The 22,173-nt window shown below is 39.0% G+C and overlaps 1 protein-coding gene across 3 annotated transcripts in view; it reads right to left on the minus strand.

Annotated features, from left to right (window-relative positions):
- The window catches only part of LOC136242373 (transducin beta-like protein 3), a 112,279-nt gene that overhangs the window by 46,936 nt on the left and 43,170 nt on the right, over nucleotides 1-22,173 (minus strand). For 2 of the 3 annotated variants that reach the window (XM_066033780.1, XM_066033779.1), the window contains exons 13-17: nucleotides 20,458-20,564; nucleotides 20,316-20,406; nucleotides 20,192-20,245; nucleotides 9,390-9,461; nucleotides 8,484-8,573 (exon numbers count right to left, since the gene is read on the minus strand). In XM_066033780.1, the coding sequence (XP_065889852.1) occupies nucleotides 8,484-8,573; nucleotides 9,390-9,461; nucleotides 20,192-20,245; nucleotides 20,316-20,406; nucleotides 20,458-20,564 (414 nt within the window). The remainder of the gene's footprint in view (nucleotides 1-8,483; nucleotides 8,574-9,389; nucleotides 9,462-20,191; nucleotides 20,246-20,315; nucleotides 20,407-20,457; nucleotides 20,565-22,173) is intronic. The other variant, XM_066033781.1, reaches the window with a different exon arrangement.

Here is a 22,173-nt window from a genome sequence, read left to right on the forward strand (position 1 = left end):
ACAATCGTATAATGGGTGGGTGTTTTCGTGGAGGTGATAGAAACATACGACAATTCTATTTAACGCTGATCAAAACAGTCAGCACGTGACACCCACTAAACAAGCGAACAACTGCTCATCTGTATTTGAAAGTGGGCGACAGTGACTATTTCGATTGGAAGTTGCTACACCTGCTAATAAACAACATGATTAGAAAGTTGCTACTGATCGCTGGAGGTTACGGTTGGTTAAAACACTTTGATAGTCTTAGTCTCGCGTAACTAGGCTACCTTCACTAGTGTATGGGATGGGAGAAAGCCTCACCTGGCAGGCCATTGTGCAAAGAAGGTGCAGTTTCCAGCTGGTTAAGTGTGTGTGATGATGCATAGCTCTCCACCTGAAGCCTTTTAGTGCCAGGAGTTCCCAGACTGATCACTGATATGGGCCCTGAGAAAACTACATATATATTCACTGCCAAATTGCATCCCACGTACTGAACACTGATGGAGAGAACAAACACAACATACACAAAATGTGCCCTTAGGCTGATAATTGCTGTGTGCATGGTTGTGCTTGCTATTAACTGCTATTATTATATGTACCTACAGTCTGCCGCCATCAGCAATGCTCCACATATTTGTGCACACTGACATATCCATGAAATTCTGGTATTGAATTTTAGCCACATTTGTTCTCCACAAAATTTTTTTGGTCTTGCAACATATCCACGGCATCATGTGATCATTTTAGTACAAATGACCCAGCTCATGTTAAATATATACATAACTCAGATATCAGTTGTATGTGAAAGACAGTTCAAAAACTCTGCTTTAATCCCAATCTTACCATGGTCTGCTCTTGGCAACTCCAGCCAAGTCTTAATCCAGTGCTCTAATCCATCCTCATTTAAACATATCATGTACCGTCGTATAGCAGGTTTTCACTGCGAAGACTTTATTTCCGTGAACAATGGCTTGCCGCAATAATTAAATTCACGTTATAAAATATCACTTGCTACATTTGGGTCACGTAATTTGCAGCTGAGATGGTGCTGGTTGTCAGGTTCTGAAACTTGTGAAGTATAGACATAGAGCAGCTGTTTATGTCGATCCTAGACTATTTCAGACAGCTACCTAATCCTGGTGGGTCGTTGTCTCGTTTTGTCCCACCTAACGCTATACAGAAGGAGAATAAAGAAGTAAGAAAAGTTATCGGTTCACCTGCTATCAAGAAGATTAATCACAACTCATTTTCTCATAAACAGAAAGCAGAAATGAGGCAAACTCGCCTTCAAACTTGGTGCTATGGAAGCAGCTAGACAGTTTTCAGTCAAGTTAAAAACTCCCATTAACAAAAGCACTGTTAGAGGTATTAAAAAGGACTACGTTGAAGAAAGGTCTAAAAGGTTGAGGAATGATGAAGATGTGGAAATTCATGAACTACCAGCTAAAAAACAAGGAAGACCTCTACTTCTTGGGGTAACCATAGACACAGCTGTACAGGAATACATCTTGAAAGTGCGTGAAAGAGGATGTGTGGTTAACACAGCAGTTGTAATAGCAGCAGTCCAACCCATTGCAATGGTCATGGACAAGAACATGATATCTGAGAAAGGTGGCCTTGATATTATATCTGTACCATGGGAAAAGTCACTACTAAAGAGGATGGATTTTACGAAGAGAAAAGGCTCATCTAAAACTGTGGGTGTGCCTGGTGACTTGGATGCAGTGAAAAATACGTTCCTCTGCGAGAATGTGAGTACTGTAGAAATGGAAGAAATTCCAGGTGAATTGATTTTCAACTGGGATCAAACTGGTATCCCAGTTCACTGTGGACTATATAGACAAAAAAGGGAGAAAAGAATTGAAATAGCAGGATTCCAAGACAAACGCCAGATCACTGCAGTTATGTGCTGCACATTAATGGGTGAAATTTTGTAATTCTAACTGATCTGTGCAGGAAAAACAACCAAATGCCACCGACTGGCATTTGGTTGGTGGCAATTAACTTGCCAGTTGTATGATTTTCCATCCGACTGGCAAGTTACACATACCTCTAAGCATTGGTTGAGTTAAGACACTATGCTTAAGTACCTTAACGAAGTGATTGTTCCTTTTGTGAAGGGCACTCGCAAAGAGCTAGGAGTTGATGAGCAACAACCTGCATTGGCCATATTTGACCATTTTAAAGGTCAAAAGACAGAACTAATCACAAAGTTACTGGAGGATCATCTCATTCACTCGGTACTGATACCAGCAAACTACACTGGTCACCTACAACCGATGGACATTTCTGTCAATAAAGTGATAAAATCGTTTCTTAGAAAACAGTTTACTGAGTGGCATTCTCGTAGGCTTTCCAAGCAGTTGATTCATAATGATGAGTATGTGCCAGTTGAATTGTCCATGGCTAGAATGAAACGTGTTGGTGGTGCATGGCTTGTTAAAAGGTACAACCATCTCCAAGATAACCCCCACATTGTTGTACATGGGTTCAGACATGGCGGTATTCTTAAGGCTCTTAGATCTTGACAGATGAAGACGAAATTTCACTCACTGATTTCATTGATGACGGTGATTCATCATCAGATTCAGACACTTCAGAGAATGGCGATGCTGATGTTAACCTTGATGGAACTCCATCCCTGTTAGTCTCAGATGTATATAACAGTGAGTCGGACAATCAGTCCTACAATGAATCAGATGATTATTCTGACAGTGAGTCAGAAAATTATTCCGACAGTAAGTCAGGTGATTTTTCTGACGTTGACGATTAACATATCATTTAGTTTGGAAGACACTACTATGTATAGACTACCTGGACATATTGTATCCTGCATGTGTATCTTGGATTACGTGCTGGTCACGTGCATTAGTTGTAACTACTGTACAGTATGTCACCATTAGAGTGTTTTGAATTGTGTGTTCCACTTCCATAACTAATAACTTACATAAATACCTGTTATATTATGACATAATAATTATATAATATAATACTGTCAAAATTTCTCTAACTTGCTGTATGTCCGCTTGAGTTTATATATTTTTAACAACTCGTTCAATTTTTTCCGGAATATAAGCTTACATGGGATGTCAAGCCGTCCTTCGGATATACAGTAGCAATGTCTTCTTGCTCCAGTGACTCCACAAATAATTACACCACCACAAAGTAAGAACAAACTGCACATTCTTGAGAGAGTGCGTGGTAAGTGACCCACCACAGTTGAATTGTCGCGCAGTACTACCACAGCATACTTGTCAATCATATTCCCAAGTTCTCTAACGCAAGTAAGCTCCTCGCCAATGACAGGAGTCCAGATATCTTGATAAACACAGTAGCCATGTATGTTAGAGCTTAGCAACACTTCCCTCTCCTCGTCCATTGTGAATTAAAAGACGCGGATTTTATTTTCGCGAGAAGATACGGTCGTGGAAATTGGCGTCGCGTTTTATTGATTAGTTATAAATTATAGACGTGGTAAAAACCCGCTATACGGTAACATAAATTGTGTACAATCGCATAAAATTAATGTAATAAGTACTCATTGGATGTTTAAGCTTTATTGCTTGTAGACATCAGATTCAATACCATGGTTCTCACAATTTAAAGCGCAATCTCACATCCTCACATCTCCATGGTCGGATAATCGCTGATTGTAATTGCATACTAATACATCCCTTATGTACTGTATATGTGCCAGTCAATTCCTTTAGAATTGTATTACTGTGCATCTTTTCTACCTGCACTGTCCGTACATGCCCATTAGTAGGTTGTCCCGTTGGTGGTTGTACTTGGTTATATTTGCCCCGGGCTTAGTTATACAACCAAGTACTAAGAATAATACGAAATGCGGTTAAAATTACGTCATAAATAAATAATAATTAATGTTTGAGAAAACTGAAACATAAACTAACCGGGGATAGATTCGCCTGTGAACGAAGGCACAAACGTATAATCGTTGCGCCTGTTCGTGCTGATGAATTTAACGCACATGTAATTCTATATAACACCCTGTACCACACCCATGCTTTAATTTCCAAATTCGCAAAGGAGAAGATTGGCGAACGTCTGGGAATGATTGCAGGAGAGCTAGAGGCCACTTTACATGTAAACAACAAGATTACAAGTATGTTTTAATGTTTGTAACTGTATTTTGAGTGTTCCAGGTGTTGGTTGTTCTCAGATACCAGCTGATGTGCTTATGAACAACAAGGGTAAAGAGTATGTTTCAATGTTTTACTTTTATTGTACATCATCATTCTTCACCTGGCTGAGTTTTTCTGCTTTTAATGTTGCCAATAATCTACAATCAACAAGAAGGTGCATTGCTGCATATACAACAATGTGTAACTATCTCCTGTATGTTGTGTATGCATAATATTGTAGGCTGTGATCACTATGCCAACTAGTGCCAATGCCAGACCGATGATTCGATATTTTGTACATTTTTACTGTGCTTTGTATTTCACCTGGCTTGCTAGCTGGAATTATATTTTGTGGTTGTCAATGGTCTGTGTTATGGCCGATGTTTCACAGGAATGTAACCAGTACGCATGTGTTATACTTATTGTGGGTATTCCAAGAGGTGTTGGTTTCCCTGGCTGCCTTTCTTGGCTTCACACAATATGCCGTTCGAAACACCTGGGCCCCCTGAATAAAATTACAGTGGTTTCAGCTGTGTAGCCCAGGGATCGAAGGCGTCATGGATTCATTTCAATACGCATGCGTTCAGAGCCACTTTTGTCTTGTCAAGCTGTTTATTCCGGTATCACCTTATGAATCGTGACTTGATCTTTCCTCAGAAACGAAACACTGTTCTCTACTAATACGATAAATGAAGAGATCACATCTAGTAAACACCAGTTTTACTTTATTCCTAGCCATTTTTGAATGGTATTTCAGTATTTTAAAAGGATTATGCAACTCCTTGATTCTAATTGGCCAGCTAATATTTTTGCTGGATTGCACTTCCAGGCCCAAGAAACTCATGCATTGTCACCAGACGGCATTTGTGCATTAGCACAAGCCCAGCTGGCACAAGACTACCAGAATATTGGCTGGCCAATCAGAATCATGGAGTTGCATAATTGTTACATAACAGTGAAAACCATATATACAAGTACACAGAAAAATTTGAAATTTTCAACTAGAGTAAGGACCATAGCACATCGATAAAAATATAACACTTCTTATTGTTTTACTGTGATTTTAATATTGTGCACTACTGCAGCTTGTTTCAGTGCTTTTTATCGATGTGCTATGGTCCCTACTCTAGTTTAAAATTCCAAATTTTTCTGTGTACTTGTTTGTTAACTTTTTTTTGTAAATATTACTATTATGACTGGTGAACCATGGTAAGGTATTATCTATGGGTGAACCCGCATCTGAAATGGCACCATGTGCCCCAACTATATCAATTATCGTCTGAAAAGTGAAGTATCCAATATGCTTTGTCGTCAGCTATGTTCAACTAGTTACAAAGCATTTCTGGTCTAGAATCGTTTGAAAAGCACCTCTGCAATCCATGCATACCGAAAGAAATGGTGCCGCGTGCCCCAGCTATATCGTCTGAAAAGTGAAGTATCCATTACGCTTTGTTGTCGGCTGTGTTCAACCTGTCACACGGCAGTACGAATCGAGGATTGTTCGAAAAGCACCTCTGCAATCAAAACAACCACTATGAAAAATACGGACGATTTCTGTTACGAAGGGAAGCAATCACGAGCTATCACTAAATCGACACAATCGACACTTTCCGGGATCTAACTTTATCCCATTGGTGGTTGAATGCTATTCAGTTTGGACTCCTTTTGCCTTAAAGATGTTACAAACTATTGCTAATCGTACCACCACCTGTAGTGGTGTCCCACCTAAAGTGGTTAGAAAGAACCTGTGTTGCATTGTGGATGAATAATGCCAGAATGATTTTAAGGTACTGGGCCCTTCAATGCAGTGATATTGATGACAATCCTCTTTTCCCTTAATTAGTAGTAGGTATATAGTAGTGTTACTGTAGTCATAGTAATATATATATATAAATAAAAAAAAACAATCGACACTTTTTGCTGTCAGCAAAGATGAATGGGATACAAAGGAGGACACTGGTAAGTCCATAAAGAATGCATTGTACGTACTGTGGTATGCCAAAAGGCACCTCTCGGGCTGAAGCGACGTTGAACAGTGAAAAAATCAAGCCTGTAGCCTTAACCGTTACCGAGTTACGCTTGTCTGAAGGCATCAGTCAGTCAATCAGCCTGTCAGGCAGTCAGTAGAAAATTCCGCTAAACTAGACAGATGCTAAAGCATGTTGGGGAGAGCTTGAGTTTTCATAATAATAGCTAGCTAATCTGTAGACAGCTAGCTAGCCACATGATTGTTTTGCGTGTCAAAAACAAACCTTGCATCCCCCTTTTCAGAAGTTTCTTTTTGTCTTCTGGCTCTATTGTTGTCTCTTCTTCTTTTGAGCCTTTCTTGTCTAGCTCCTTCAGTCTGCACATTGCTTGCCATGCAAAGGAGAGGCTGATGATAAGTGCTGTTTCCATGTCTAGTTATGTAAACTCTCAGAAATGGTTGCATGTACGGTTGAGCACTATCAGTGTATGGCTTTGATTCCGTATTCATTACATAAACTCTCGGGAATGGTTGTACATACGGTTGAGCACTACTAGTGTGGGGCTGTCCGTGTTCGTTACACACTCTCAGGGATGGTTGGACGTACGATGCGGGAATGGTCGGACATACGAAGTGACTACTGCCATTGTGGGGCTCGCTCAGGCTCACCCCAATAAATTATTTTAAAATTCTGTAGCAACTTAGTTTTACCTAACCAATACTGCCTCATCGTCGTCAGGGAAAATTTAGACTGGTTTTTGGGTGATGTTATTTCGTGGGTCACGCCCACTCCTTTGTAGTCCCTACTATATAGTACTATCGTACTGCATGATAATCTATGAAAATGGCTAGGAATATAGTAAAACCCAATATGCAATGTTTACAAGATGCAGTCTCTTCACTTATATTAGTAGTGAAACGTAGAGTAACGATTCTTCAGCCTTATAAGGTGAGATCGGAAAACAACTTGACAATAAATGACTATAGGTGAATAACTTATAATGAACAGTTTTAGATCGTCTGGTTTTTTGTCTATACTTCCAATACATTCATGCAATTGTGCAACTCGTTGATTCTTGATTGGCCAGCCAATATTTGGATGGATCGCACTTCCAAACACCAGACGGTGTTTGCACATTAGTGCAAGCCCAGCTGGGCACAAGACCACCCTATAATAGTAAAAATAGAGTACGTTATAATAAAGAACATATGTTTATTCAATTTACCAAACAGTTTTGCACAATAGTGCTTCATTACTGTACATAATCCTTTCTACAATTTACAAACCAAGTCATTGCAATCTCATACGTGCCTGTACAATAATGTATTGCCCCCTGGCTTTACTTACACAGTAAAAATAGTGTTCCAATACTACATATTCTAACTCCGTCTTTATTCAGTATTGGAACAACTATTTTAAAAAACTCCCTATAATGAGACAAAACGAACCTCAAATCTATAAATGACTCTAATGTTATTCACTATTGGGGGCTGTGGTCTGTTTTTGTTTGAGCCAAGGTAGAATTTTTGACCTATTAGTTTCAACGCCAAAACATAGACGGAATAAATACAGTCAGTATTTGTGTATGAATTATGCTGTGTTAAGGACCCAGTGTTTATTTGAGTCCAGCTTTAATACAGATAAATATGGTCATGAAACAGGACACATTTTAAATGCTAAGTAATAATTTCTTGCACTGGCATACTCTAAATAGACAGTCAGACAATTACGACAAGCTGTGTTGGAAACCACTATTTAAAAATGCCTGATATGCCTGTATAGGGGGTGCGGGTGTATAAGCCCTTCTTGTGACCACTCTTTTAAATCAATGTACTCTCTCAATATCAGTGGGTAGTTAGCTCTATAGTACACTTAAAACAAACATTTCGGTTGGTAGACACATATGCAGCCTAATGCAGGGAAAAAAGTTACAATGTTTGGGCAAATCGCTTGATCTCCACTCAACTTTCACATTGCCAGTGTGTCAGCATATGTCTGAAAATTTATACATATATGTGAAATACTCATGTTGCAGTAAACAGAAGTCATACAGTAACATAAGCAATAAAATTAATTATTCTTTGCTGATAATTAATGTCATGCACACTAGTTGGTCCCAACTAAAGGATACATCATATAATTTTGTGACTGGATATGGCAAAACCAATCCAAATTGCACATCAGGCAAAATCTAACTAACACCTAGTGTATTAGTTTTGCCTGAAAGTTAATCAATTGAAGCATCTCTTGTGTAAGTTTCATACGTGTGTTCATTTACCTTGGCAAGTTATAATGGCCTGAAATCTTCAAATCTGTTTATCTCAAAACTGCTAATGTACGATTCGGATCGGCTTTTTAAACTCCAGTCACATTTTACTAGTTTACTACAAACCTGATCAAAAGGTGAGAACTTCACACACCAGACTGCCCTTCGATGTCCACGTAGTGTCCCTACTAGAGCTCCACCCTCCACTCGCCAAAGCTAACAAGGTTGCATTTAATAGTTATACCATGGCCACAAGGGATTTGCCTGATATATATGCCCAAGCCCGAGGGCGAGGGAATATATATCAGGCAAATCCCGAGTGACCATGGTATAAGTAATATTATATACCACTCTGGCATACTCACCTAATAGGTGAAGGAAGACAAACCTGAATTCACCACATTACTTTTATACAGAGGCTTGCAAAAATCGATTGCGGGTTTAAATTGTGGGCACAAAAAGAAATGATTGTGGGTTTCACTGGTTGTAGTGATACCATTTAAACCAAATAACTACTTTGTGGATGAATAAAGTTACCTAAGGTGCTAAAATAAACACTTAGACATATAGGTTGTGAATGTTTGAGGCATCTTTTCATGCAGTTGAAATGTACTCTGTAGAAAAACAATCCCCGCATTGCAAAAATGATTAGTGATGCTTAGTAACTGAACTATGCAATGCTGACTCACTCAATTCTTTTTACTTCACAACAATGCCCCTAACTAAATCAACAAGTTTAACTTAAACCCACAATGCAAAACTTTAAGCTGCTCTAATTCAAACCCACAATGCAAACTTTAAGCATCTCTATATAAACAATCAAAGGGAACTGATGCTTTGTAGCTGCCTCAGCATCAAAGGCAGTTGTGGTCAGGGCTATATCATGATATTGCCCTGACCACAGGGCGATATCTAGATATTGCCCTGTGGTCAGGGCAATATGTGATATATAACCCTGTGACTTCCTTTAATCTGAGGTGTCAAAGTGGTATATTTAATAGTGTAGCACATGTAGATGTGGGTGGAACTAACCTTTGCAGTACCATCTTGTGATCCACTAACAATGAGTTTATCATTAGGAGAAACATCCAGTGAGTTGATGTCCTAAATAATAATAAGCATAGGTTAGGAACCAAGCCCACATTTCTTCATGGTTTTAGAAACTGAGGCGAAGTCGAGACTTCTAAACTATGAAAAACTAAGGGCATGACTTAGAACATGGCTTGGTGTTTATTATATTTTTGAAACCCACAATCACAAAACTAGTTAGATTTTAAATATAATAAAAATTATTAATCATACAGTACGGTAACACTGTATATTAGGGATCATGGGGGTTTGGGTTTTTCTGAATAAAATTATCACCCAAAAACCAGCTTCAAAATACCATCCTGGCGCCTTGGCAGTGTTAATTAGGTATAACCAAGCCCAAAAATGTCTTCAGTATGGTCCTAAACGCTTCTATTAAATTGTTATTAATTCAAATAAAAGTTTATTCAATGGAATATTCTACTGACTGCCTGTCTGTCTGCCTGCGTGAGTGCCTACCTGAGTGCCTGCCTGCCATCAGGTAAGTGTAACACAATAACAGAAAAGGCTACGGACTTGAGTTTTTCACTGTTCGACGTAGCTTCATCTGGAGACGTGCCTTTTGGCATACTGCAGTACAATGCATGCATCTTTTGTCCTCCTTTGCTTTTGCTGACAGCCCAAGGTGTTGATTTGCAGTAGCAAGATGCACGGCTTCCCGATGTTTGTAAACGGGAATCGTCTGTATCTTCTGTGGTGACTGCTGGTGACTGGATCGATTGCAGAGGTGCTACTAGTAGAACAATAGATAGTTGTTGGCATATATTTATGTGTGCATTGTTGGCCCAATAGGTCATCTGACACTGATAAGTGAACAACTTGAAATGAAGTCTTGTCATATAGAAAAGGATAGCTACTATACAGGATAAAAAGCTCCAGCTTATATATATTGGGAAAACGATTGAAAACATACCTCAGCCTTGCCCCCACATACTTTATATCTGTCTAGTTATGCTGCTTTGCAACTGTGGTAAGGCGGGCGGGCAGGCGGGCGGGCAGGCAAACAGTCAGACAAAAATTTGAGTTTCAGTGATTTATAATTTTTTTTTGTATATCTGGCCACCTCTAAGTCTGTCTTTAAAAAACTTTTTCATAGCTGTAACCAGATTTTTCCAGCAGGACAGTATAAAACACGTGTTGGAGTGCAATTCCAACAAGCTAGCACTTCTATTCTGCATTTCATAGTACGATGCACTAATACTGAAGTGACCATGCCCACAGAGGTCCAATTTCTGGGATAAATGAATAGTTCACGCAATATTGTGGGTTTAGTACATAATCTGGTAAAACTTTTCTCTCTAAAATAGGGCTTTGTCATTTGCATTTAAGTCGATAGTCACATTTTGAACTGTGAGCAAGACACATGATAGTGTGTTGTGCTGCCCAAGAAGCCAGCACGCCACACCATGGGTAACAAGACACACGGTAGTATGTTGTGCGGCCCAAGAAGCCAGCGTGCCATACCATGAGTATATTAACAGGAAGAAAGAAAATGCAATTTTCACACCTATGTAGCTCTGTGATCCCTAGAACCAAATTACTAGAGAAGTGGAGGCCAGTTAGGAAAGTTTACATATCAAATTTTGAACAAAAATTGCTCCAGCCATTTCCGAGATAAGAGCGATCAAAATTTCATCTCAATTTCTTCATTTTTTTTCTCCTTCATTTTGTACACTTTGCAAAATCTGCTACAAAACGTGCACATGTGCTCCAATCCGGCTGAAATTTGGCGCACTTAAAGGGCTCATTAAGGCGGATCTCAGTACCAACTTTGGTAGGAATCCGATAAACATTCGTGACGTTATGACCAATTATTTGTGTAAAATAAGGTCGAAGGTCTGTCACGCCCACAGGGTTAACCCCTGGGAGGAATGAATTGAAAACTGCTATGTAGATGGAGTAACCATTGTAGGAGTGCCTTTTGTGGTTTGAAAGGAAACGAGATAAAGACCATGGCGATAACACACAAAACCCAACCTGTGTCACAATTACGTGATCAATTTTTATGAATAAAAAAAACTATTAGTTTTCACACCTACCAGGCAAACCACTTAGAGCAATGAGCCGAAAATCGGAATAAACATCATAGAAAGTCCTTGCAGTAGTATAGAAGAGGTGAAAGCAAGTGTATTGACCACTTTACTTGCAAGGCAGTAATTGATAGTCGGGGCGTGAATCGATATATATATATATATATAATTTGTGGTGACTGGATTGATTGCAGAGGCACTTCTCCTACTTTTCTTCATTTGTAGTGCTGTATAACAGGCTGGACATAGCTGAAAGCGAAGCATAATGGACACTCCACTTTCGAGTCAGAAATTGATAACCGGTGTGCGCGTTCAGACGACAACTTTATTTCTGGTACCATCCTTTCTTTTGATATGGGTTCACCAGTCATAATAATGTTACAAAAAAAGTAAACAAACAAGTATAAGGAAAATTAGGCTTGATTAGGGATCATAGAAAAAAAGTTGGAAACAAGGTACATCGCCTACACCTGCAGATACCTAATTCAGCCATGGGTATAAACTTATACTTGTTGATATAAAATGAAGTAGGGATCCAAGGGTTATATAAAATTAGTGAAACGAGATGAATGATAGTATTATAGCATAGCTTCAAGCTCAAGCTATGCTGTAATGTCTTTCACATTTTATCGCTTTTTATCCCTTGGATCACACTTCATTTTAATATAATTAGTTTGTTTGGCTTTTGGTTATAGAATACAGTTATACATGTATGAAAGTTCTATTAGGGTGAATGCTATATTAGAGTATCTTGAGTCAGCCTTTGGGTGTGTGCCAATATTTCATATTTTCATTGAGCTAGCATCATGAATACAGATAGACTGATAATAACAGGATGTGTAGATTGTTAAGAGGTTTGGTCTTGGTGCTCGATCATTATAATCAACCAAGATCACGTTAATTAATAAGTGTGGCATTGAACCTATTGCGAAGTTACAGGTATTTACCAAAGGTAAATGCTTTAAAAAGTTTGCAGCATCTCTGAAAAGAAAATGTTGATAGGGAAAATTAACGCCTCGATATGGTTTCATTGCAACAAGAAGAAGAATATCAACCTGATTGAAGATAAAAAGGAAAGACTATGCACGGAGAGTATAAACTTGTTGAATCCCAAAAGGTACATATCACTGGTGGGTTTGTTATTGGGGCGAGCCTGAGCGAGCCCCACACTGGCAGTAAACAATGGACCATCGTACGTCACATTCCTGAGCGTTTATACAATGAACGCGGAAAGTCCCACATTGTTTGTAGTTGATTCAACGGTCGTACAACCATCACATTCCCAAGCGTTTACGAAACGGACATGGAAAGTCCCACACTGTTAGTAGTTTATTTGACCGTCGTATGACAGTCACGTTCCCAAGCATTTATGCAACGAACATGGAAAGTCCAACACTGTTAGTAGTTGATTTGACTGTCGTACGACCGTCACGTTCCCAAGCATTTATGATACGAATACGGAAAGTCCCATACTGTTAGTAGTTGATTCAACCATCGTACAACCGGCACTAGCACATGTGACAAGTACGTGGTAACTTTCATTGCACGTGGTGCGTTGAGTTAATATGGTGAGTAATGCTGAAAGTGCAAAGGAGAGGGAAGAAAGACCCAGAAGAAGAAGAGAGCACAATAGGCTTAGAAGAGAAAGAGAAACTGATGAAGAAAGACAAGCAAGGTCACACTCTTGGATAGTTTAATTTTTTGTCAAATCTTTCATCTTTAGTAATATTCTAAATCCAAAATGGTGTAGGTTGGCTAGATGAAGATTCTTTATAAAATAATGCTGGCAGTGATGTACTCATTTTTTGAATTCACAATGTTTCAGTTGATACAATCATTTCTTGATGACACAATATTTCTGTTGATGGACTGATACCTTGTACTTAGTCATGGTTGAGTGTATTGAGCGTATTGACAATAAAATCATGTGTTCAGTTGATAAAGTCATCGGCATTGCAGTAGCAAAGTCTTCTGTGAAAAAGGCGATTGGTGAATAGCTCTAGATAAAGTTGTATTACTTACTTTACTGGGAAAATTCAGAGTATCATTGGCAACGCATTGAGTACAGTGTTAAGAGGTCAGCTAGAAACAAGTCACCCTGTAGAGAGATCAGCTAGAGACAATTCATCCAGTAGAGAGATCAGCTAGAAGATATCACCTTGTAGAGAGTTCAGGTACAAACAAATCACCCTGTAGAGAGATCAGCTAAAAGAGGTCTCCTTGTAGTGAGTTCAGCTAGAAACAGATCACCCTGCAGAGAGATCAACAAGAAGAAGTCACCTTGAAGAGAGTTCAGTTACAAAGAAACCACCATGTAAAGAGTTCAGCTGCAAACTAATCACCCTGTAGAGAGTTCTGCTACGAACAGATCATCCTGTAGAGAGTTCAGCTAGAAACAATTCACCCTGTAGAGGGATCAGCTAGAAACAAGTCATCCTGTAGAGAGATCAGCTGGAAGAAGTTACCTTGTAGGGAGTTCAGCTACAAAAAACCACCCTGTAGAGAGTTCAGCTGCAAACAAATCACCCTGTAGAGAGATCAGCTGGAAGAAGTCACCTTGTAAAGAGTTAAGCTACAAAGAAACCACCATGAAGAGAGTTCAGCTGCAAACAAATCACCTTGTAGAGAGTTCAGTTACAAAGAAACCACCATGTCGACTTCAGCTGCAAACAAATCACCCTGTAGAGAATTCAGCTAGAAACAAATCATCCTGTAGAAAGATCATCTACAAACAAGTCACCCTGTAGAGAGATCAACTAGAATTAGACAATGGTATGCAGCGTTTCATTTGATGTGTGGAGGTCACTTATTTGCGAAGAAACCTGGGTATCAGGTAAGACACCCGACAGTTGTTTACAACCACAATGTGGCCTACAGTAATGCAATTAGCCTTTTGTGGACAATTAGTATTTCGCACATCAGTAAACACCAAGCGATTGCGAGCAGATTATTACAAAGAAATTACGTTCAGGTACACTGTTATCGTGGATAGCTCAGCGGATTTATAGACCATCGTGGTACAAGCTATAAATTCAGTTTGTGGCCTTCGCCATATTAAAGCACGCTCTGTAGACCATGCAAGACAGCCATGTTGGCACTGGCTATTCCCATTTGCTGTTATTCACACGTATCTATAATGCCTCAAACATACTTTTTATCGACTTTACAAACCTTCAGTTATTCGCGCTTCATGGCTTGTGCGCGAGCTTGCGCGACCTCACATCTTTTGCTCGCTGAAATACCCTAGGTGTTTACAATGGGAACTCTCTATACTAACTCACTGCTTCTACGCCATTGTCTAAAACACTTAGACACTCACAATAGGCGTCTTCGAGGATTTAAAAACCATCGGCGATGTCAATAATTACCTTGGCTGCACATCGGTAATTATTGACGTCACCTCAGGTTTTTAAATCCTCGAAGACACCTATTGCGAGTGTCTAACTATTACTTAGACAATAGCATGTCAACAATGCTTTGATATTTGCAAAGTATGCAGGGTTTTTATTCTAGTAAGACACCTGTAAACAGGTGGAACCTAGTAAGACACCTAGCCACAAACTTCAACAAACAAATTGCATACTTTGTGGGTTCATAACAAAATTGCAGTCACCACAGGCCATTGTCTAAATTACTATATCCGCCTTGGTGATTATTACATCATTCTTCGGGTTGTTTATCCACTGAAGACTCCTAGCAATGCATGTCTTACCTATACGAAGTTACCTTGTAGAGTGTTCAGCTACAGACAAGTTACCCTATAGAGAGAAACAAATCATCTTGTAGAGAGTTCAGCTAAAAACAAATCACCCTGTACAGTGTTCAACTACAAATAGATAACCCTATAGAGAGTTCAGCTAGAAACAAGTCACCATGTAGAGAGAATCCTGTGAGAGTTCAACTACACACAAATCACCCTGTAGAGAGTTCAGCTACATTTCAAGTCAACCAGCAGAGAGATCAGCTGCAAACAAATTATCCTGTAGGAAATAATTGACATTTAATAAATAAATAAATATATATATATATATATATATATATATATAATTTGCATAATTACTGATGAAATCAAAAATAGTTTAAGTATTAAAAATCTGCTTTAAATCTTGATTATGATTAAATCTTTTCTTTGGGAGGATGGGAGTGCCATTAGGGCCGGAATAAAAAAAAAATTTAAAAAAACAAAAAAAAACAGCCAAGCTATAAAAAAAGATTGCAGCCCCCAAAAACGCTACGGTGAAAAAAAAGATATGAAAGTGGCACAAAATTCACCTGAATTGTCATTATTAAAATTTTTACCATTGACCTATCATCACAGGCATTCCTTGGCAGCCACCTTGGATTTCACATCTTTTTTCATTTTCACACCTTTGTATCTTGGTGATCCCTTATCTGATTAGAGCCAAATTTGCTGCAGAGTTGCCCGCCAGTTAGGGGAGTCCACATTCCAAATTTGAATGAAATCACAACAAGGCAGTACACCATGAGAAGCCATATACGTAAAAACAGATGATTCTAGTGTTAGTTGCCGGAAAGTTTATCGGTCTTTAAAAATGTAATAAAAAGAAGAGCCACAGGATAACCAAAGAAACCTGCTGTACCAGCCTTTGCACAATCTAGTAAACAGCGGAGTAATGCAGAAATATCTGTGTAATACTTCATGGAAGTATATAAAAAAATGTTTGTGGGTGCCTAATTGTCTGGATCGCACAATAAAAACCCAAGCCACTACCACTGCAGGCATAGAGTGAGCAATAATATATCCACATGTTGTTGTAGAGTAGGTAATGTATACTTTTGCATAGATCATCTATGACTTTTGTTTGTAATGCAAATATTGGATTGACAATTGGTTATTGGCTTCTTTTGGTGGCATCAATATCGGATATTGGTACATGCCAAAAACCCATATCGTTGCACCTGTAGTAACTTGCAATTTAAAGTAGTTACGCTTCCTTAGCAGTGCATAGAAACGTAATTAACCAATTACAAAATAGTTCATGAATTATGAAATACTCTAAATTACAGAACTTTCTTGACAGTTGGAAAGTCTTCGAAATTCTTCACTTTAAGTTCCTCTAGACTCTTCTTTGCTCTTAAGAATGCTTCAATAGCCCTTACAATGCACAGCTCCTCCTCTTGTAATATTTTGCTGAGTATTCTTATAGGCTTTAAAACATCGTGAAATAATGCACAGGCTAACAAAACCTTTGACTTTCTCCATCGTAAAACGTAGTCCTTTAATTTCTCGCAATCAGCTGACTTGACTTTTCTGTCTTGTGACAACATCGTTAGGTGATTCAGGTAAGCTCCGTGTCTGTCAATTAACCGTGCCAATGCAGCCACTTTGTGAGAAGCAAACCTTGTTCCACATGCTCTGAGTGGCCTGGTACCTCCTTTCATAGGCATCTCTGTTTCTGTCAAACACTCCTTCAGGTTGTCGACAATCTCCTTCAATTCATGGCACTTTTAGGTGACTTCTCATAGACATAGTAAATCTGCAACAACAGCTGATCAGTTTCTTTGAAGTAAGTATCTTTTAAAGCATCTTTAATGGACAATTCCAGCCAGTGGGCAAAGCACCAGGAAACAACTAACCATGGGATGTCTTTCAGGAGGTAACTCTTGAGACCACTATCACTTCCTATGTTAGCATTGGTGCCATCACATCCTAGCCCTACCATCTTACTCCTCCATTCTACTCCTACGTACGTCAGAGATTTCTTCACACAGCCATACAAACTCTCTCTAGTCCCACGTGCAAGGTGACATACTGCAAAAAACGTATCTTTAACATGCACTGTGCCTTCCTCAGCAGTGCTGTATGGATCAAAGAAAAGAGCTAAAAATAACTCTTCTTCCGCATTGCTGCAATCAGTGCTACTATCCAACAGCAACGAGAAAAACTTAGTATTACTCATCTTCTCTTTCAGTTTCCCTTGTAGATCTGCAGCAATGGCTTCCACAAACGAGGCACAGTCATAATCATTCTGGTAGCTAGCTCCAATCTCTACTCCATGTTTCTCCTCAATATCCCATAGAGGCTTCATCTTTTTAAAAGATAGATTTTCTTTTGCTACCATATAAGCTAGTTCGAATTTTCGCTGCTTGGTGGCTTCGTCCATCGATGGTTGCAACAATGCTTAGTGCTGATAGGCGTGTAATCACAAACATTTGTTGAGTGCTGCTTCCAGTACAAGGACATCGCGCGCTTGTGCTTTTCTGTGTCTGCGTGATCCTTGAAGGCTGATGTCCTAGTGTTCTTGGAACCATTAATAAACGCTGGGTTGTAATTTCGAAGTGAAACTAACCATTCGTTAAACTGAATACAGACAGCACACTTCAGAGCTGACATGACCTTCGACAACATCGTACTTCAGCCAAACAGTAGTGTCCAAGTCTTTGTCATTCTCAACAATCCATTTATCTGCAGTTCTTCTTGTTAAAACTCTTTGTTTTGCTTGTCCTGACATAATTTCCGAACAAATGAGAGTTTATCCGGACATGTACCACAAATCTCCGGAAACTGTCCAGTGACCGACCGTTATTTCACACACTGAACACATGGAGAAAAGATAGAATAACAGAAAACCTGATTGTTGTTGTTCATCACTTCACAACAAGTGAGTTTCTGTATAGTTACAGACTTACAGTATTCATCAAGTAACCAAGTAAATAAACTTGCAATTGATATGCAGTTTTCAAAGAGTTAAGCTACCCACCTAATGTCACCATTTATGCCTGCATTGTGTAAATACGCATTCCCAAAGTTTTGTGTGGCTTTGAGGGTTAACTGATATTACTGAAAGTCATAGCCTGTTTGATTTTTCAAAGGTGTGAATAAAACTACAACTGTTGACATAAGGGACAATCTGTTTAAACAAGTTGATGTTATGGTACTTCTAAAACCAGGCGCCTATGCAATTAATACTATCCCAGTCAAACTAGTTTATATTCATACTATTGTTATTATTAATTCAACTACATAATTAGATTCGTAATACAAGAGTTCACCTCAGTGATGTAATGGAGACAAAGTGACAAGTTACAGATAATTTTCCCAAGCACTAACAAAGGAAATTTAGTTTGATAAACACTTTACCTTTATCTAATGAAAGTTAGAAAATGGTATGCATAATATCAAGAGTTAATAAAAAGAGAGGAGAGTGTCTAACGCTGTATAGGCCTGTAATAGATGATTGCGCAGAAGTTAAACGGCTTCCTTTCCGTGTAACGTACAGACTTCTAGTATTTGTTTGTTTCCTTACCGCAATTAGTTTAGCCGCACCTGAATCCTCGAGAATATTCGAAGACTGAACTAAAGACTGAGCTGTATGTACAGGGAACAGTGCTCCTTCAATTGAAGAATGCTCAAAGGTAGGGTAACATGGCGACGCAGTGAAAATTCGAAGAGATACTCCGCCTTTGGTTCAGTGTTTATTGGTTTCTCAGACGCTCTCCCCCAGAGTCATCTTCGAGGTTAACAGCTACACTTCTTTTCGCAACAGAGCGATGTTCTTCATGGTGAACTTGAACATCGAGTTGAATGCACGCCCTTGTGTCTGGGATAGCCTTTGTGGTTAAATGCGAAAATATACTAGCCAGTCTGTCGTTACGCGGAAAAGAAGCCGTTTAACTTCTGCGCAATCATCTGTTACAGGACTATATGGCGTTAGACACTCTCCTCTCTTATTATTAACTCTTGATAATATGCTTTGATCTTTTGAGGATAATGAGGTCTTTAAAATCCACTAAAAGACCTGCTAGAAGGTTCTTAAAATGGTTAGAAACCTGCTAGCAGAAAAGACCTCAAGCATCACAAATCTCACTTTCGATCATTGATTTGCAATGCTCCCTCCCAGCATAATCAGGCTGATAGCCTGTAGTGGGTGACCAGTCACCCAGGCCAACATGTGGTTAACCACTCTATTCATTTTATAGGCATACCTAAAAGAATTCGACTATGGGAAATACAATCTAACATTGTATGTACGTTTTGTCACGATGAACGGAGAAGTCCAAAAATATCACGGAAAATTCTGTTAAGCACCCATCTGTTTCTAGAGTGTTTTATGGCTGTTGTCGTCGTTTATTAAACTATGGATGGACTTTACCAAGACCTACCTAGGTAAGCTTCTTTGTAGTACATTATTTTTTGTTACATGTAATGTGGGTGTGGTCCATAATAGAAACCATGCCTATTCTTTGTGCTACTGTGGTGTCACTGAAGGCATAACTTGTGACAACTCGTTCCCATCGTATAAATCCACACAAGCTGCTTCTTTGACACACGTGTTCTTTACACTGCTGTGACGCCATCATACATGTCCAGATCCTGACCTGCCTGCAATTAGTCTAACTTGTGAAAGGAAGCGGTGCGAGCTTCGATTTCTTTTCAACACTTCAACAAAAACATGTTCAGTCTTCCGTGATTATTTTAACATTGCACAACGATTTCAGTATGACACATAACCCAACCCCACAATGACTTCACCTAAATTCCCATATATATAATGCATACATTTTCTAAGTCAGTTAGAGACCACGCCATCAGATCTTCGTGCTAGGTCTCTAACCTACACTTCTTCAGTATGATCAGAATTGCCAATGAATAAGGAAGTAGCAGTGGATTCATGGGATAGTGTACGTAAGTAGTTTGTATGAAACAATTTCACATTGAATGCGTGATATGGGCTATGTACATACTGTACAAACCTTACTGTGAGCCACCTGAGTATATTTAACCGGGAGCCTCACACATACATCATCCTACAAATAACAGAGAAACTGTTAGCATATACTGTACACATTACATGCATGCCATGTAATGCTTGTGTACCTCATCCAGTGAGTTTATTGACAGACTCTTCAGGCTCCATAACTTGATAGTACAATCCTTACTACCACTAACCAGGAATGATGTCCTGTGTCTGTAGAGGTCATGTACTGACTAACACTATTATTATTATGCAACACATCACCTTGAAAAAGCAACAGTTCCTACACAATGAGTATGACCACTGCCAATAGCAATACACCTGAAGCTATCACTACTGTTACAAAGTGACCATAATCTTATAGTATTATCCTGTGTGGTAAAATAAAGAAGTTTTATAACTAATGCAACCCAATTGTAAAACACTATGCTAATTTGTAGATACGTAATTATATATATACCACTTTCACACCTCACTTCAAAGGGAAGAGAAGGTGTATAAGTGGTATAATAGCACTGCTAGCAGTGCTCAGGAATGCAGTAATGAGAATAGGAGGTAGTATATACAAGTTATATCCCTCCTAGGAGTGATATAACTTGTATATACTACCTCCTATTCTCATTAATGCATTCCAAGCATTCTCAGAAATCATTTGATTTCTTTGATGAAACTGTGTGATCTCCTCTCCTTTTATTTAGCGACACTTCACAGGATCAATAGTGGGTTTTAGTTTTTGTAAAGTGAGCCAAGGCATAGATCATGGACTTGGGGAAGAAGATAGTTCATTGTTTTACTGAATGAAGAAAGTCACAGGTTAGTTTATATTAAACATGTTACATTCAATAGTCACGTGGGGATGTCCCACAGACACTGGGTGTAACGTTCAATTGATTTGGCCATTAGTGTTAATAGTATTCACTACTTTAGTTTATTCATGGCTAGTAAAGTAAGTACTTTAGTGTAGTTGAATCGTCATTGCCGGTTTGACACCTGGCGCGATGTCACACATGTCACACACGCGTAGTGACTGGGCGTGGCGCTTAATTGGTTAGGCCATTATAGCGCTGTAAACATATTCACTGCTATAGTTTATTCATGGCTAGTATAGTAAGTACACTAGAAACTCGCTTTGGGTGTTTATGCCACAGAACATTACAGTGATTGCATCTGATCTCACAGCAGTCACTGCAGTACACCAATTCACTTTCTCTGCTACAGCTAATGCATTCTTTATCCAGGTCTACACTTCATTATGAGCTATTCAGCTCATATTTGGGCTTCCTGTGTTTAATTGCGTACCCACAATCGAAGCGATCTGCATGCTCGTGACGATACACTTACGTTCGGCCTCTCAGCAGTGCCTTGTCGTTGCTCTTACGACGTTACCCACAATCGAAAGTCACCTAGTCCCATATAAATACACTCACAATGCAGTTTCCATGTACACTTGCAGGTGATTCACCCAAGTGGAATATATTAGTTGTAACATGGGCACTTGTGATTTGCCTGAAATATACACACTGGTGCTCGTGTGTATATTTCAGGCAAATCCCTCGTGCCCATGTTACAACTACTACATATATACCAGTAAATGCCTAAATTCATAAAATAAGTTTGGAATCTGTAAGTTAGTTTAGTTAAGTTTCAATCAAACAATTAAGTGTTATCCTAGGGGATCTGGTGGCATGCTGAGAATACACTGTAGTATTTTCATGGTATTAACTGTTACAAACTTGAAAAGGGATTCTACAGTTTAATGTCTGTAGCCTGACTGCTTTATTAGAGTATACTGACATTTTCTCAGAATACAGTGGAATCTATCTGGATCCCACTTATCTGGACTCTTGGTTAACCGAACTACGGAAATGACTGCTCTATTACAGTAGTAGTTGAAAATACTGATAATTAAAAGTTTCCTTATGGTATTTATGCACAGTTTCAGAGATACGGAATTTTCAAACTTATGGACCACCCCTAGTC

Source organism: Dysidea avara, chromosome 13, assembly GCF_963678975.1.
Source record: "Dysidea avara chromosome 13, odDysAvar1.4, whole genome shotgun sequence".
NCBI lineage: Eukaryota > Metazoa > Porifera > Demospongiae > Dictyoceratida > Dysideidae > Dysidea > Dysidea avara.